This window comes from Patella vulgata, chromosome 1, assembly GCF_932274485.2.
Source record: "Patella vulgata chromosome 1, xgPatVulg1.2, whole genome shotgun sequence".
NCBI lineage: Eukaryota > Metazoa > Mollusca > Gastropoda > Patellidae > Patella > Patella vulgata.
Window position 1 is genome coordinate 82,928,394 of NC_065879.2, and position 14,508 is coordinate 82,942,901.

General features: G+C 39.3%; 1 protein-coding gene across 1 annotated transcript in view; it reads right to left on the reverse strand.

Moving 5' to 3' along the window:
* The window catches only part of LOC126808593 (pumilio homolog 1), a 46,448-nt gene extending 37,847 nt beyond the window's left edge, over window positions 1-8,601 (reverse strand). The window contains exons 1-8 of the mRNA XM_050533421.2: window positions 8,521-8,601; window positions 8,047-8,289; window positions 7,743-7,808; window positions 5,723-5,900; window positions 4,286-4,392; window positions 3,118-3,275; window positions 2,094-2,337; window positions 749-824 (exon numbers count right to left, since the gene is read on the reverse strand). Of these exons, the coding sequence (XP_050389378.2) occupies window positions 749-824; window positions 2,094-2,337; window positions 3,118-3,275; window positions 4,286-4,392; window positions 5,723-5,900; window positions 7,743-7,808; window positions 8,047-8,262 (1,045 nt within the window). The 5' untranslated portion in view covers window positions 8,263-8,289; window positions 8,521-8,601. The remainder of the gene's footprint in view (window positions 1-748; window positions 825-2,093; window positions 2,338-3,117; window positions 3,276-4,285; window positions 4,393-5,722; window positions 5,901-7,742; window positions 7,809-8,046; window positions 8,290-8,520) is intronic.
* Between the last annotated feature and the right edge of the window lie 5,907 nt (window positions 8,602-14,508).

The window sequence follows — 14,508 nt, forward strand, 5'->3', positions numbered from 1 at the left end:
AATAGAATATGTGGTTATTGTTAAATCCAGATAGTAATTGAAGGAGACAAAATTGTTTTATCTTGGCACTAGTTCTCATGTTTCTGTTCTTAGGCCTGACATAAGTGTTAGTGGTGAGGCACCTCCAAACTTATACCAGACATATAGAGTTCAGGACTAACACACAGTTCAATTTTATGTCAATAATTTCCTTGCGAATGGTGTCTTTAGCAGTGGGAGGAAACCGGAGAAAACCCCACGAGGTTGGACAGGTGACCCCACTCCTCGTGTACAGGCGATGATTCAAACCACGCCACTCGAGTCAATGTCAGACCTGTTAACCCATTCGGCCACCCAACTCCCAGACATGTATATAAGGAATCATTTTAGATACTGATGGGAGAAACGCATGTCGGAGGGATTGGTGCCTGACCATATTCATGATAGGTGCTCGCCAATCCGATATCTATTCATCTCATAAAATGGTTAAAGATTAAAACACTTTTTACAATTATAACGCGTCTTAAATTTAGAGGTACGCTACAAAAATTCCAACTACATTAATTTTGTTTCTAAAATTTCCTTCTACTACTGGATTTGGATTCATAAGAATTGTACATGTAAAAATGCTAAACTTCTCTAATTTCTAACAACATGTAAAACTAAAAAAAAATTAAAAAAGATGAAATAACATGTAATTAAAATAGAGCACAACAAAATGAACATGCTATACTTGTTAGACATTGTAACAATCATCAACAATACTTACCTAGTTGTTGCTGTGTAGCAAGGGCATACTGTTGTTGTGTCAGAACTGCTATTGGTTGCTGCTGTCTCTGTAGTTGCTTCGATTAGACAAAAATTAAAATATGTTAAGAAATGAAATGGGGTTTAACATCCTACTTTTCGGCACGGACTGGGCCTAGTGAAGACAGACTTACAGCATACAATAAGGGAAATTTTGATGAGGCAGCGACGCCTTGTGGTACTCTTATTCCACCGGTCCTCTGGTAGCACTGACAAGGGGAAGCTAAGCCAGAAATACATGTTAAGGTTATGGCCACATTACTGATGTATAAGGACAAGTTTTTAGAAACATTTTGTTTTCAATTTGTTCCATTCAGGTTTAATTACTACATCAATCATTTTGATAAATCTCCTGGACTAAAACCCACAACTACGCAAAAGGTAGTCCTAAATGTTTGTATGACAAATTAAACGAACAAGCATGGAATCGAAACATCACTTTATTCAATGACAGATCTTATGATGCAACGTGCAACTATTAACCATTCTGCCACTTAATCCCACACAAAATAAAGTACTTATAATACTAGACAAAGTGAGACTGATGTTCCCCACCCTAATCACAAAATAGAAGGCATTCAAAAATTATTTGCTAACCTACTGGAAAGCATTGAGCAATCATATATTTCTTACAACTCTGTTATAACCTGAGCAGAAAATTGCTGATCAAAATTAAGACATTCACTAAAGAATACCTACACTATCAGAATATCTACTGAATCAGAAATAAAGACACTGAGATCCAAAAGATGTTAATACACCGAAATTCAAGATATCAAATGAAAAACTACTTCGATTAATAGAGTTATAAGGGACCTTTTGCATCGGTACGAAAACGTCATCGATTCTGGAGCACTTGTGACGTCAATCCGTAATGAGTGTTCGGCCAGTGAAAAACGTTACGCGTATGGAGCTGGATTTACATAGGTATGCAAATGAATATGTTTCTTGTCTCATATTGAATTTTCCACCATTTTTCGAGGCTTTGTGTATATTGTTGATTGTGTAGAGTTCGTAGAATGTGCTCAAAAGCAATATTCTACTTGATTTGTTGTACATCTGCCAAAAAATCGATTGAAAACTATGCCTTGACCGAGAAGTTCATGGAGTGGAAATTAACGCCATCTAGCTTTTATCGTACTTCAGAATGCGAAACCGTGTGTTAGAGGATACGAAAACGATCATGTGTTCGTTTTCGTACCAATGCGAAAGATCCCTATTGTATCCCAAAAAGTGTGACTGACAGACAAACACATTTTTGAAAGACTGAACAATCAGGAAAGTATCCAGTCTATTAATAAGCCTACCTGATTATAATCCATGTTGTTAAAGTTGGGACTATCCATAGATTGCATCATCTGATTCGTGTAATCAAATTGAACTGGATCTATACCCATGGGTTCAAACTGCTGAGAATCAAACTGGAAGTTACCACCAGATTGAGGATGAAATGATTGGCTTTCGAAAAAATCTCCTTCCGGTTTCATAGGTAATTTTGGTATATCTTGGTATTTCCCTTCGTCTCCTGTTGGCGAATTTTGCCGACTTCCCCTGAAAATTATGAAGTTTGAAATAACTTTTCTATATTTATCTTGATAATATGAGAGAAATGGGGTTTAACATCCACTTTGTGCAGACTAGGCCATTTTGGGACTAACATAGATCAATTTTATTTCAATAATTCACTAGCGTATACGTGTCTTTAGCAGTGGTTTGACAGACGACCCTACTCCTTGTCACGTACAAGATGGGAATTCAAACCACGCCACTTGACCCAATGACCGTCTTTATGATGCAACAGTGTTAATCATTCAACTGCCCAACCCCACTCTTGAGTTACCTAATGTGTCCTATGCACAAAAAATTTTGACGTTTACTTGGCTCAAAACAAAAAGTTATCAATCATGCAGTAAATTTTGATCATCTCCAATTTATTATCAATACGGTAGTATTATTTACAGATCTCACTATTACTCAATAACCTACCATGAGTAATTTTTGAATACAGCAAACACCAACCAAGTTGTCGGCTCATGAGTCTGGAGGTCGCAGGTTCCCTCCTGGTGTTGACCAATCAGATTCATCGGGATTTTCCGGTGTGGTGCCTCCTTGTCAGTGGTGTATGACAGGGCCTAACTAAGATAGCTGTCTAGCTGTTTGGATGGTACGAAACACGGGGGCCTGTGTACACATTGGCATGCACATAAAGGATCCCTTGGCATGTTGGAATTGGATATAAGCGTGGGTCTTAGTACTGTTGTCCAGGCAAAATTTCCCTCCTAGCACAGTGCTAGGCATTCACAGGTTGATCAGAAACTAAATTTAATGTACCTGAAGCCAGACGTATCTTCTAATCCATTCTGTAAAATACCATTAGTTTGGAGGCCATCTTTATTATCTTCAATACGATCACCTTCACCATCAAATGGTGACGATGTCTGGCTTTTCTTTTCACCACCTGCATCCCCACCATCACCAACTGGAGGTACCTAAAACAATAATGTTTAAATGCGAATAAACAGACAGTTTTATGGATAACATTCACTAGGTTTATTAACTGCAATCTCCCCGTTATCAAGCAATGATAACATGGATAGGCAATCATCAGTAGGAATGAAAATAACATGAGAGGGGGAGAAATGGGGTTCAATGTCCACTCGACAGAAACTAGGTCATTTTGGGAATAACACACAGTTCAATTTCATTCCAATAATTTGCTTGCGAGTGGGGGGTCTTTAGCAGTGGGAAGAAACTGGAGAACCAGGAAAAAACCCACGAGATTGGACAGACGCCCATACTGACCAGACGGACCAATAAATTACTACATACAGTGACTGGCCAATGAAATGGAATTTAACATCCCACTGTTCGACTCCGACTGTTATAATGAAGAAAGGCATATGTCATACAGTAGGCTATGTGAAAATTTTGCTACAGCATACTCATTATCATATTGCATACTCATATCATATTCCAACTACCAAGGGATCATTTAAGAGCAAGCCACTATGTACACGGGACCTCAGTTTTTTTGTCCCATCCAAATGACTATACATTGTCCCTTTTCAGGGCCTTGATACCACACCATTGACAAAGAGGAACCACACCAGAAAATCCTGATGAACTTTCTTGACCAATGCAGGGATCGAACATTGGGACCTCCATGTTAGGGAGCAAGAGAGAGAGAGAAATGGGGTTTAACGTCCACTCGACACAAACTAGGTCATTTCGGGACTAACATATGGTTTAATTTTATTTCAATAATTCGCTTGCGCGTAGGGGTCTTTAGCAGTGGGAGGAAACCGGAGGACCCGGAGAAAACCCATGAGGTTGGACAGGCGACCCTACTCCTTGTCACGTACAACCAGGGATTCGAATCAACGCCAGTTGACTCAATGACAGGCTTTATGATACAGCGTGCACATGCTAACCATTCAGCCATCCACCCCCCCCCCCCCAAGAGAGAGAGAAATGGGTGACAATATAATGTACGACTTACATTGTATGCACCAGGTTTCATCCTATTTAATCTGGCATCCATCTCTTTACCAGTATTAGGTGAACGACCTAACACATACTCCACCATATCAATACCTACTGCACTATCTGTAAATACAACAATATTCATTTCATCATTACAATTTATAGAGAGAGAAATGGGGGTTTTCCCTTGACACAAACTAGTTGACTCAAAACAGGCCTTGTGATACAACGCGCACACCATTTGGCCACCCAACCACCCACTTCGAGTTTATAGTTCATATAAGTTGGGAGCCACGGTGGCTAGGTGGGTAAGACGCTGGCTCGCTAGCCTGGAGGTCGGGTGTTTGATCCCTGCATTGGCCGAGAAAGTTCATCGATTTTCCGGCATGGTTTCCCCTTGTCAGTGATGCAGAACGGAGGGCCTGACAAGGACAGCTGCCTAGTCGTTCGGATGGGACGAAAAACCGGTCCCGTGTACACATTGGCGTGCACGTAAAAGATCCCTTGGCAGTTGGAATTCGATATAAGAGTAGGCCGTAGCGCCGCTGCCCGGGCAAAATTTCCCTCATAGCACACTGTATGGCGTATGCCCGTCTTCAATTAACCCAGGTTAGGTGCAGAAAAGTAGGACGTTAAACCCCATTTCATTTAAGTTATACACTGTGGTAGAGAGAGACCAGCACTATGCAAAATTTGTAAAAAAAAAAAAAAAAATTAAAACTTTCCTTTCAATTCACTAAATGCATACGCTCCATGGGTAAAAAAAATGGCCTTGTATATATATCCAGGTGAATTTTACAAGTGACATGTGAGTTATCAAATAAAATGATCTATGAAAGGGCAATACAAGGAAATGAGTGAAATTCAATAGGTTTTGTCCAACCATCAACAGAAACTCAACTTTAGTTTTGAGGGCACACTGAATATCAAATTAGAACCAGTTGAAATTTGTAACTCGGATGATCTTGGTACATTTCCAGTACAAACCACAGATTTTGATCCAATCACCACCATTAATAATTACTAATTTGTTTTAATTATTGTATGTTATACCAGTTCAAATTGGACACCCTAGTCAATATTAGAATATACAATTCATATGCAGTAAAATCATAATTTCATTTACTTAGAGACAATTTCTCCGCAGGCTATAGATTCATGGATAGATATATTTCACATGGTCACCTGCAGATTTCCCCAAGGTCACAGGATGTACACAGGGTAAGGGCATGCGATTGTTGCCAAGGATTGTTGGTTAGGGTTGGGTTATTGTCAGGTTAATGTTTCGGGCTAGGTCTTCTATGAAGAAATCCGCAGACAGCTATATGAATCAGATCTAAGCATATAGATTCATGGCGATATAAAGGCTAGATTACCAATCAAAGATTTGGTAAAAATAAATAAATAAAAAAACCCATTTCATTCAGCAATATCAGATTACTAATCCACTGACCTTGGTATTTTTGCATTGCCATCATATGGGGAGCACCTGGTAACTTTCCTTGGGGAGGGCCTCCACTCCATCCATCATCTCTAGTTGTCCAATGATGTGGCTGAAATAATCCAGCTTTGCTTGCATCTCCTCCCTTGTTAGGATCATCATCCCAAATCTTTTTTGAAGGATTATTCACCTGATATTATAAAACAACATTTACAGTCATATGTATGTAATTAATAGACACTTTATAATCTTTTTTGAAGGATTATTCACCTGATATTATAAAACAATTTTTACAGTTATATGTATGTAACAGAACACAGTTTTTATGGGATACAATCACTAGTTTTATTCTAAAAGCACATCGTTTCAATAAGAGGATACTTGTCAAAACGTTGTGCGTTTAGAATAAAACTAGTGATTGTATCCCATAAAAACTGCATGTTCTGTTAATATGTTTCCCGATCGCTGAATGCCAATCGAAGATTATATGTATGTATGTATTTAATAGACAATCTATAATCTTTAAATGGCATTTAGTGATTAAACATACATGTAACGCAACACAGTTCTATGGATAACAATTACTTTTTATACACAAACGTTTCTAAAAGTTTTCATTAGTCGTTCTCTTGTAATTTTGTATGCATGATAACGACCAGTAAATACGTGGTTTTCCCTTGTCAGTAGTGCAGGAAGCCCTGACATTGAAAGCTGTCTAGTTATTGGGATGGGACAAAAACCAAGGTCCCGTGTATACATTGGCATGCACGTAAAAGATCCCCTGGCAGTTGGTATTTGATATAAGAGTAGGGTATAGTGCCACTGACCGGACAAAATTTCTCGCATAACACACTGCATGGCGTATATGCCCGTCTTCGTTGGCCCAGCCAGAGCAGAACAGTAGGACACTGAATCCCATTCTATTTCAAGACCAGTGAAATCTTGTTGGAACACTGTATTGTATAATGATCATCAGCCAAAAGAACTGTGATTGTGTTATAATAGACGCTACGATTACGCTTTAAATTCCCTCACAAAAATATCAGTCCAAAAATGGTTCAATTTCGTATAGTAATTACAAATGATTAGAGTTGATATGGCTTTTAATACATAATCCTGATAACCAGCACAACATTCAAAATGTCAAGAGCTGGTATATTTTGGACTGATATTTCCTCAGGTATCAAAAAATTTATTATTTCCATGTTTCCAACAGAAAAATAAATAAAATGCACTAAAATTATTATATCATTTGACTTCTATTTATTCCATTTTGGAGAAAAGTTATTATACCCTTTGCGGATTTTGTTGACCTGCTTATCAGCAATAGAGGTGACTTCAACATATTTCCATGTCATTGCATAAAAAATTACCCAGAATTCAGACCAGGGGTTAGCACCAACAATTTGATAATATATTTACATGGAGTACCATTACAGCATCAATGACTCATGTTACCATGGCAATAACTATGACTCATAGCCGGAAATCTAAAGACTAATAATGTCATCAATAGAAATTCTCAAAATCTCTGATCTTTCATAGAAGTCTTGATTTTTTTCTTTTAATCATAAAAGTACTAACAATTGTTCATGGGCTCATGGCAATTATGCACTTTAATATAGGCACATATAGGATTTCGTTTCACTATAGAAGAGGGGGGGGGGGGATTTTCTGGAAACCCTGAGAAAGCAAAATAATTTTAAAAATCGTCATGAATTTAGATAAATACAATCTTTTAGTTTGCTAGCCAAAATCGACGACAGCCCTTCAATGCAGAGCTTGATCAGGTCAGCAGCAGTGATTGCCCAAGAAAATGTAAACAAACATTGACAAATGGCTTGTCAAATTTTGGCTTTAACCAATGTCCTTCAAATATTATCTTTCTTGAGTGTGGATGTCCACTGACAGTTTGCTATCAACGAAATGCGGAATTGTGCCCTTTGTTTCAGCTTGTCGGAAGTTCTCTAATCCTTTGTTTGCATTGAAGAAGATCCGTTTACATTAAAAAAACAAAATGGCCGTCACTTACCTCCCGATTCATTGAGAGGGCATGGAAATCGCGTTCCAAATCCTGAACTGTCATTCCTCGAGGTGTCTATAAATAAAAAATAAATGCAAATCAAATTGTTGGTTATCAATTGAACTGAAAAATATAATGTCATCATGACCTGAACTGTGTACGGATTGATTTCCATTTCCGCAATGGCGTGCATTTTCTTATCAGCCCCGCTTGCCGAATGCTGTGTGTGTGTACTGTAATGTCAACAAATACGAGTGGAGTAGCGACCTTGGGAGATCCAGCTTACAACGAGAAAATATAACTGTTTGCTTACCTGTTCTATCACACTGTCATCCCCGACAGCCCATCGTTTGTTAGTATATCCCGTTAATTCGTCTGTCTGTGGTCTCTGGAAGAAATATCCAACCATTGCATCGTCTTGCGATCTTGCTCCTGTATTTTGTCGGATTCCGGCCATTTCTCTCGGGTTTTGTAACACTCCGGCAGTATTATTGTCCCAAGCACTGTGGTTCATGCTTGGCACAGGCATTTAACATTCATTCTATTTCCCGTCAACCTAGAATAAAAGGATGACATTTTCAAGGCAAGAGATTAAATAATATTTTTTTAGCGTTAACCTTAATTTTCCCAAAACAAAAACATGGCGGGAGATACACAGGAAGACGATGTCCACCGTTATTATAATTGGAAAATCCGAACCTGCATTAAAAATTTAATCTGTGCATAAAAGAATTATTACGTATGACTACTCAAAAACTAAATACTTAGAGAAAACAGCATTTCTTACCCCGATTGCATTGGATGAAGGTTGACACAGAAGGAATGATCACAACATGGCGCACGGCATTTTCAAGCGAAATGAATTGTGGGTAACAAAATCCAGACGGGATGACGTCATATGGCGGGACTGTTTGAGAATAGACGTCTTAGTAAATAGATTGAAAGGAGAGAGAGAGAGAGAGAGAGATGGGGTTTAGGGTTTAACGTCCACTCGACACAAACTAGGTCATTTCGGGACCAACATATAGTTCAATTTTATTTCAAGAATTCGCTTGAGCGTAAGGGTCTTTAGCAGTGGGAGGAAACCGGAGGACCCGGAGAAAGGAAATAAAGTATATAAAGTAAAGCGAAAAAGACTTCTTAATATTTTGGTCATTCAATATTCATTCTAGTTTAGAGCGAAGATTTGGGAAATTAGGTAAACAATTACAAAATGTTCCTCTTCATTTTCCCGGTTGGTTCAGAAAAATATGACATTACACAAACATATGACATTACACACTTAATTACACTCCATTTCGTTTCATTAAATTTACATACTTAAAATAGGCCTATTTTAAATTTCCACAATAAATTTTACAAATAAGACTAAAATTATAATATTAATCCATTGCCTGAATATTGTCACATTTTCACAGATGAATGATTACTATCTGATACTTCATAAAATAGCATATAAAATTTTAATACTATGTGTAAGTGTCCGCAGGTTTTTATCGGTTTTGATTTGCGTGTAGTGTGGTTCTCCTGCTCTTACTAATGATATACACAGAGAGAAATGGGGTTTAACGCCCACTCGACACAAACTAGGCCATTTCGAGGCTAACATATGGTTCAATTTTATTTAAATAATTCGTTTGCGCGTAGGGGTCTTTAGCTGTGGGGTAAAACCGAATGACCCAGAGAAAACCAACAAGGTTGGACAGGCGACCCTAGGGGGAGAGCGGGGCATAGTAAGCCAAGCTTTATAATTTTTAACCGTTTTTGGAAAATTCAATTGTGAGGTCATTGGGAAATTCCCCTTTACCGCCCCCCAACCGTTTTACCTCCTAAATTCAATAAATTCTTGTAAGCTGATTAATATTTATCAGAGGCGGATCCAGGGGGGCGCCCCCCCCCCTTAATTTTAGAACATTGCCCTTTTTTACTGCTGAAAGTGCCTTGTCTCAGACTCAAATATGTCCGTTTCCAACCCGTTGCAGGGATCCCAAATGACTCAAACCATCGACTCAACACACTGCAGTCTGGTCTAATTAATGCTTCCACTTTTAAACGAATTCTTGTTGTTTAGCTGGCGTTGCTCTAATCCTATAGAGTGACTATAGACGGACATCAATGATAGCATCTTGTGGAATCTGCGGCGTATACACTCATCCCATCACCGACGCGCATTAGTGCAACTTGATGTAGCATTGTTTCATGTGTGGACAGTACACAGTACAAGTGTCAAGGCTCAAATAGCGAAGTGGCTAGGGAATAGATTCGTCTTTTTTCCCATCATTATGCCTCGCTCGCCTTGACAATTTTCGAGTCGCATGTTCAACTGGCTTTTTTGCTCGATTTTAAGGCTCTTTTTCAACGATTTCCAAACGTTTACTTAGACGAAAATATAAGCCAAATGGCTCTTGGAATGGCTACAGATGCAAGGAAATGACGGATAATTTTCTCGCGGGAAGTCCCCCTCCCCCCCCCCCGTCTCCGCGGTCAGTGCCCTCATTTTGCGGCGCCCCCCCCTTTTTCAAAATTCCTAGATCCGCCCCTGTTTATCAATCATTAACCGTTTTTAGTGGACTGGTTAAACTGCTTGGCCGCCCCCACCCACCCACGAGACCAAATAAGCGCCCCCGCGAGACAGATAACCCCCAGGCCCAGTCCCAAAAAATTAAAAACTCAGTTAGGCCCTACATATCGGAAATTTTTTCGCGCCTACGGCGCTCGATTCATTTATGTCTCGAGCTTCTTCTTCCGCTCCCCGTCTTATAGCCTACTAGGCTATCTCATCACTATTATATTCACGATTACAGTGAATTGTTTAATTAGTAGTATCAATAGTGAGTGGGTCGTGGGGAGACATACTGTACAAATATTATGTCAACTCTCACAAATTTCTATAATCGTTCGTTTCAATTTAAACCATATCATTTCAAAGTTCAAACATAAATCCAATTTGAATAATTGAATTGATGTATAGGCTACCTAGGTACATCTACATTCTGATTTATAATTCGTTTGTACCTCATATTGAACGGAAGTCCATCAGTAGACGACATTTGTAATACGAATACGAATACGGTAAAAAGTAGTTATGAGGGCTTAGAGTGCAGGCGGACTAGTTATATTACAAAAGTTAAAAATATTTATTATTAAACTTTAAAAATATAAACAGTAAACCACAGATGATATGGACTGATTAATCAAAGAAGTCCTCGCAATATAGGGATATAGGTAGGCTACTAATTTGCCGGTCACGGAAAAAATGTGATGAATAATTTCTCAAGTGGCCAGCTCTGAGCATAAGCTGCTGAGGTCATGAAAAGATCATTCTCAGATCTGGATTACATCAAAGACCGGGCATTTTTGAACCAAGGGGAAATATCCTCAGTCTGAAAATAGGACTCAAGATACGCTGACAGAGTACGGCGGGCGAAGGCATACGCCACGTGCGCTACAGCCGCGCATTTAGCGGGGGTCTTGGTGCCTCCCCCGGAAGATTTTTTAAAATTAGGATGCCTCAAAATGCTATCTGAGACCATTTCTGGGGATTGTACACCGGCATGTTCGGAAATATAGGCTACATTTCCCGGGCTGAAAATAAGACTTTTGAAATTTTATCGATGCATTTTTCTGGGGGGGACGAGGGTCTGCGGCCTTGATCATAATATGACATGAACTTTATGTTATCTTGAATAAAACTGCTACTACATAGGCAATACGATCTATGTTCTACCTGGACGCTCAGTGTAGCCAGTATGTTGTTCACATTCATTGTGTTTTGGGATTGTGGATTCATATTTTGAACTAAAAGTTTAGTTTTTACAGTTCTTAGGAGTTTCAATGTGTTTACTATACATTAAAAAAAAAATAAACATGCGTAATGGCCAACTGCGTCCCATAGTGTAACCAGGTGTACCCCACATACAGGGCTCATTGGGTCAAAAACAAATTCGGTTTTGCAATATCTGCACAAAAATGGTTTCAATTTCTTAACAGCACTGTTAAATCGAACAAATGACTGGCTTCACCCGAGTACATGGTTTGATTCTCTGTAGGATTTCACCTCTGGTCAATTCACTAAAAAAAAAACAAAAAAAAAAAAAACGCAGGCGCGGACCCAAGGGGGGGGGGGGCGCCCCCGGCGCACGCCCCCCCCCCCCTCCCATATTTTGCGGTGGCGAACAATTTTTTGCCCCATATATTCACGCGGGAAAGGAGAACAAAAATGATCACCCCCTCAGCTGCAGTACTAGTCAGGAGGAAGTATGAAATTAGTCCTTGTGGGCGTTTTTTCCGCTCAAAAATCGCGGTGTTTTTCCCATAGGCCTATACACTCCGCGGAATTAGAGACGTTCTGGGAGGAAAAAAGTCCGCGAAAATATAAAATTTAGTCCATATTGTCACAACGTTATTAGAAAGAAACAAATATTTAATGGAACAATATCACGAGTATATTAGTCGTTTTAGTTAACCTGTAATTCATATATTCACGGGGGGGGGGGGGGGGGCGAAACTTTTTGCGGGGGGGGGGGTGTCTTTGCTCCCCTGCCCCCCTCCCTTAGTTACGGACCAGACTTACTAACAATTCAGAATAGTGTCTACAAGACTACGACACGGTAACAATTTGTTGTTAAAGGGGATTCTATTTTAGTCAATTATCGATTCCTTTTGATAGCACGTGTGAATTCACGTAATTTGGAAGTATGCATTGACTCAAGACTCCTTGGTGCCGAAATGAAAAGGTCATCAAGATATTATACGACTGATACGTGTTAATGTACATGCGTTCAGCAAGGTTTACGGTGACATCTGGCGATGTGTGCTTAAAAACAGAGATGAAGGCATTTAATTCATTTGTGATTTAAACCCGAAGATATATTAGTTCAGGTTTGATTTCTTAATTTAAAATGCATTGTGTGACTTATTTGTCAGAATGGAAATGGCTATTTCAATGGACAAAACTTTCGTCCACGGTAAGACCAGCATCTATGTGTGTAAATTTTGAAGTTTTCGTAATTTGAATGAGTTTGAAATAGACGATCGATGCAAGTATTAAAATGTCGAACATATTGATGAAGTAATGTATCGGTGCAACAATAATTCTGTTTATTTTATTATTTAAAAGCCTGCCAATGTTTGATATTTGTCATATTTTCAATATAAGCCAGTAAAATCTGCGTGTCTAACCGTGTTAAATTAACAATATTTGTTTGCATGCCGTATTAGCTGATATTCGGCTACGATATCACTGCCGTGGAATCGCACGATAAATAAACCTATTTAAAACCAGCTATGGATGTGCTGACTGTACATTTTGTACATGCGTGGAAAGTCCGACTTTTTAAAATTCGCGGTGGGCGGCGGTTTAAAATAATTGCGAAGTTCGGCGGTTTACTCAAATTCGCGGAGGAAATTTAGAGCATGGCCAGAGAGGATTGATTAACCGACGTCGGCGATTTTTCATTTTCGCCCGGGTCGGACGTCGGGGAAATTTAATACTTCCGTTTGACTAGTACTGTAGGTAGGTGCCGAAACTCATGTTGCTAAACGAATTAACAGTCATTTTGGGTTGGAAATCGTAATTTACCCCGAAACGAGCCGGTTGATGACTTGGTTGATTGCCCATCACTCCCAAGTGGGGGCAGCACCCCCCCCCCTTTCTGAAAATCCTGGATCCGCCCCTGTTCTTGTCCACTTTGCTCCGCTCTCCTCTACTCCTTGGCACGTACTATAGCTGGGAACTGAAACCACGCCACTTTACTCGATGACAAAAATGAAACGAAATGGGGGTTTAACTGGCTAATGCAGAGAAGACGGGCATACGTCATACATTGTGCTAACGGGACCTCGGTTTTTCGTTCCATCTGAACGACTATACGTTGTCCGGTGCCAGAACCCCCGTCCTGCGGTTGACATGAAGACGGGGCATACATCATGCTCTTCATACATTTCCAACTGCAAAAGCTGTTGGATGGCTGAATCATTAAGTCTGTCATTGAGTCAACTGGCGTGGTTTCGAATCCCCGGTTGTACGTGTCCAACCTCGTGCGTTTTCTCCGAGTCCTCCGGTTTCCGCCCACTGTTAAAGACCCCTACGCGCAAGCGAATTATTAACATAAAATGAAACCATATGTTAGTGCCCAAATGACCTAGTCTGTGTCGAGTGGACGTTAAACTCCATTTCTCTCTCTCTCTCTCTGCTTTTACACGAAGGGTAGGCTAGGCTACACGAGTGAATCTTAGTTTTATCCTATCCTTCCTATGGGGAAGCCAGGTTTCGAAATCCCGGATACTTATGGTTAGGGAGCCAGCACCATACGAGTAAGGAAAATTATGCTTCCCCATAATGTCATTCAAATCATCTTTGAGTGTAAAAAGACAGGAAAGGAACAAACCTTCATACTGATCTGTCAGATAGTTTACTAACGTAACATAACACATACTTTACTACTAGTATACCGACATAACACATACTTTACTACTAGTATACCGACATAACACATACTTTACTACTAGTATACCAACATAAGACATACTTTACTACTAGTATACCAACATAATACATACTTTACTACTAGTATACCAACATAATACACACTTTACTACTAGTATACCAACATAACACATACTTTACTACTAGTATACCAACATAACACATACCTTACTACTAGTATACCAACATAACACATACCTTACTACTAGTATACCAACATAACACATACTTAACTAATAATATACCAACATAATACATACCTTACTACTAGTATACCAACATAACACA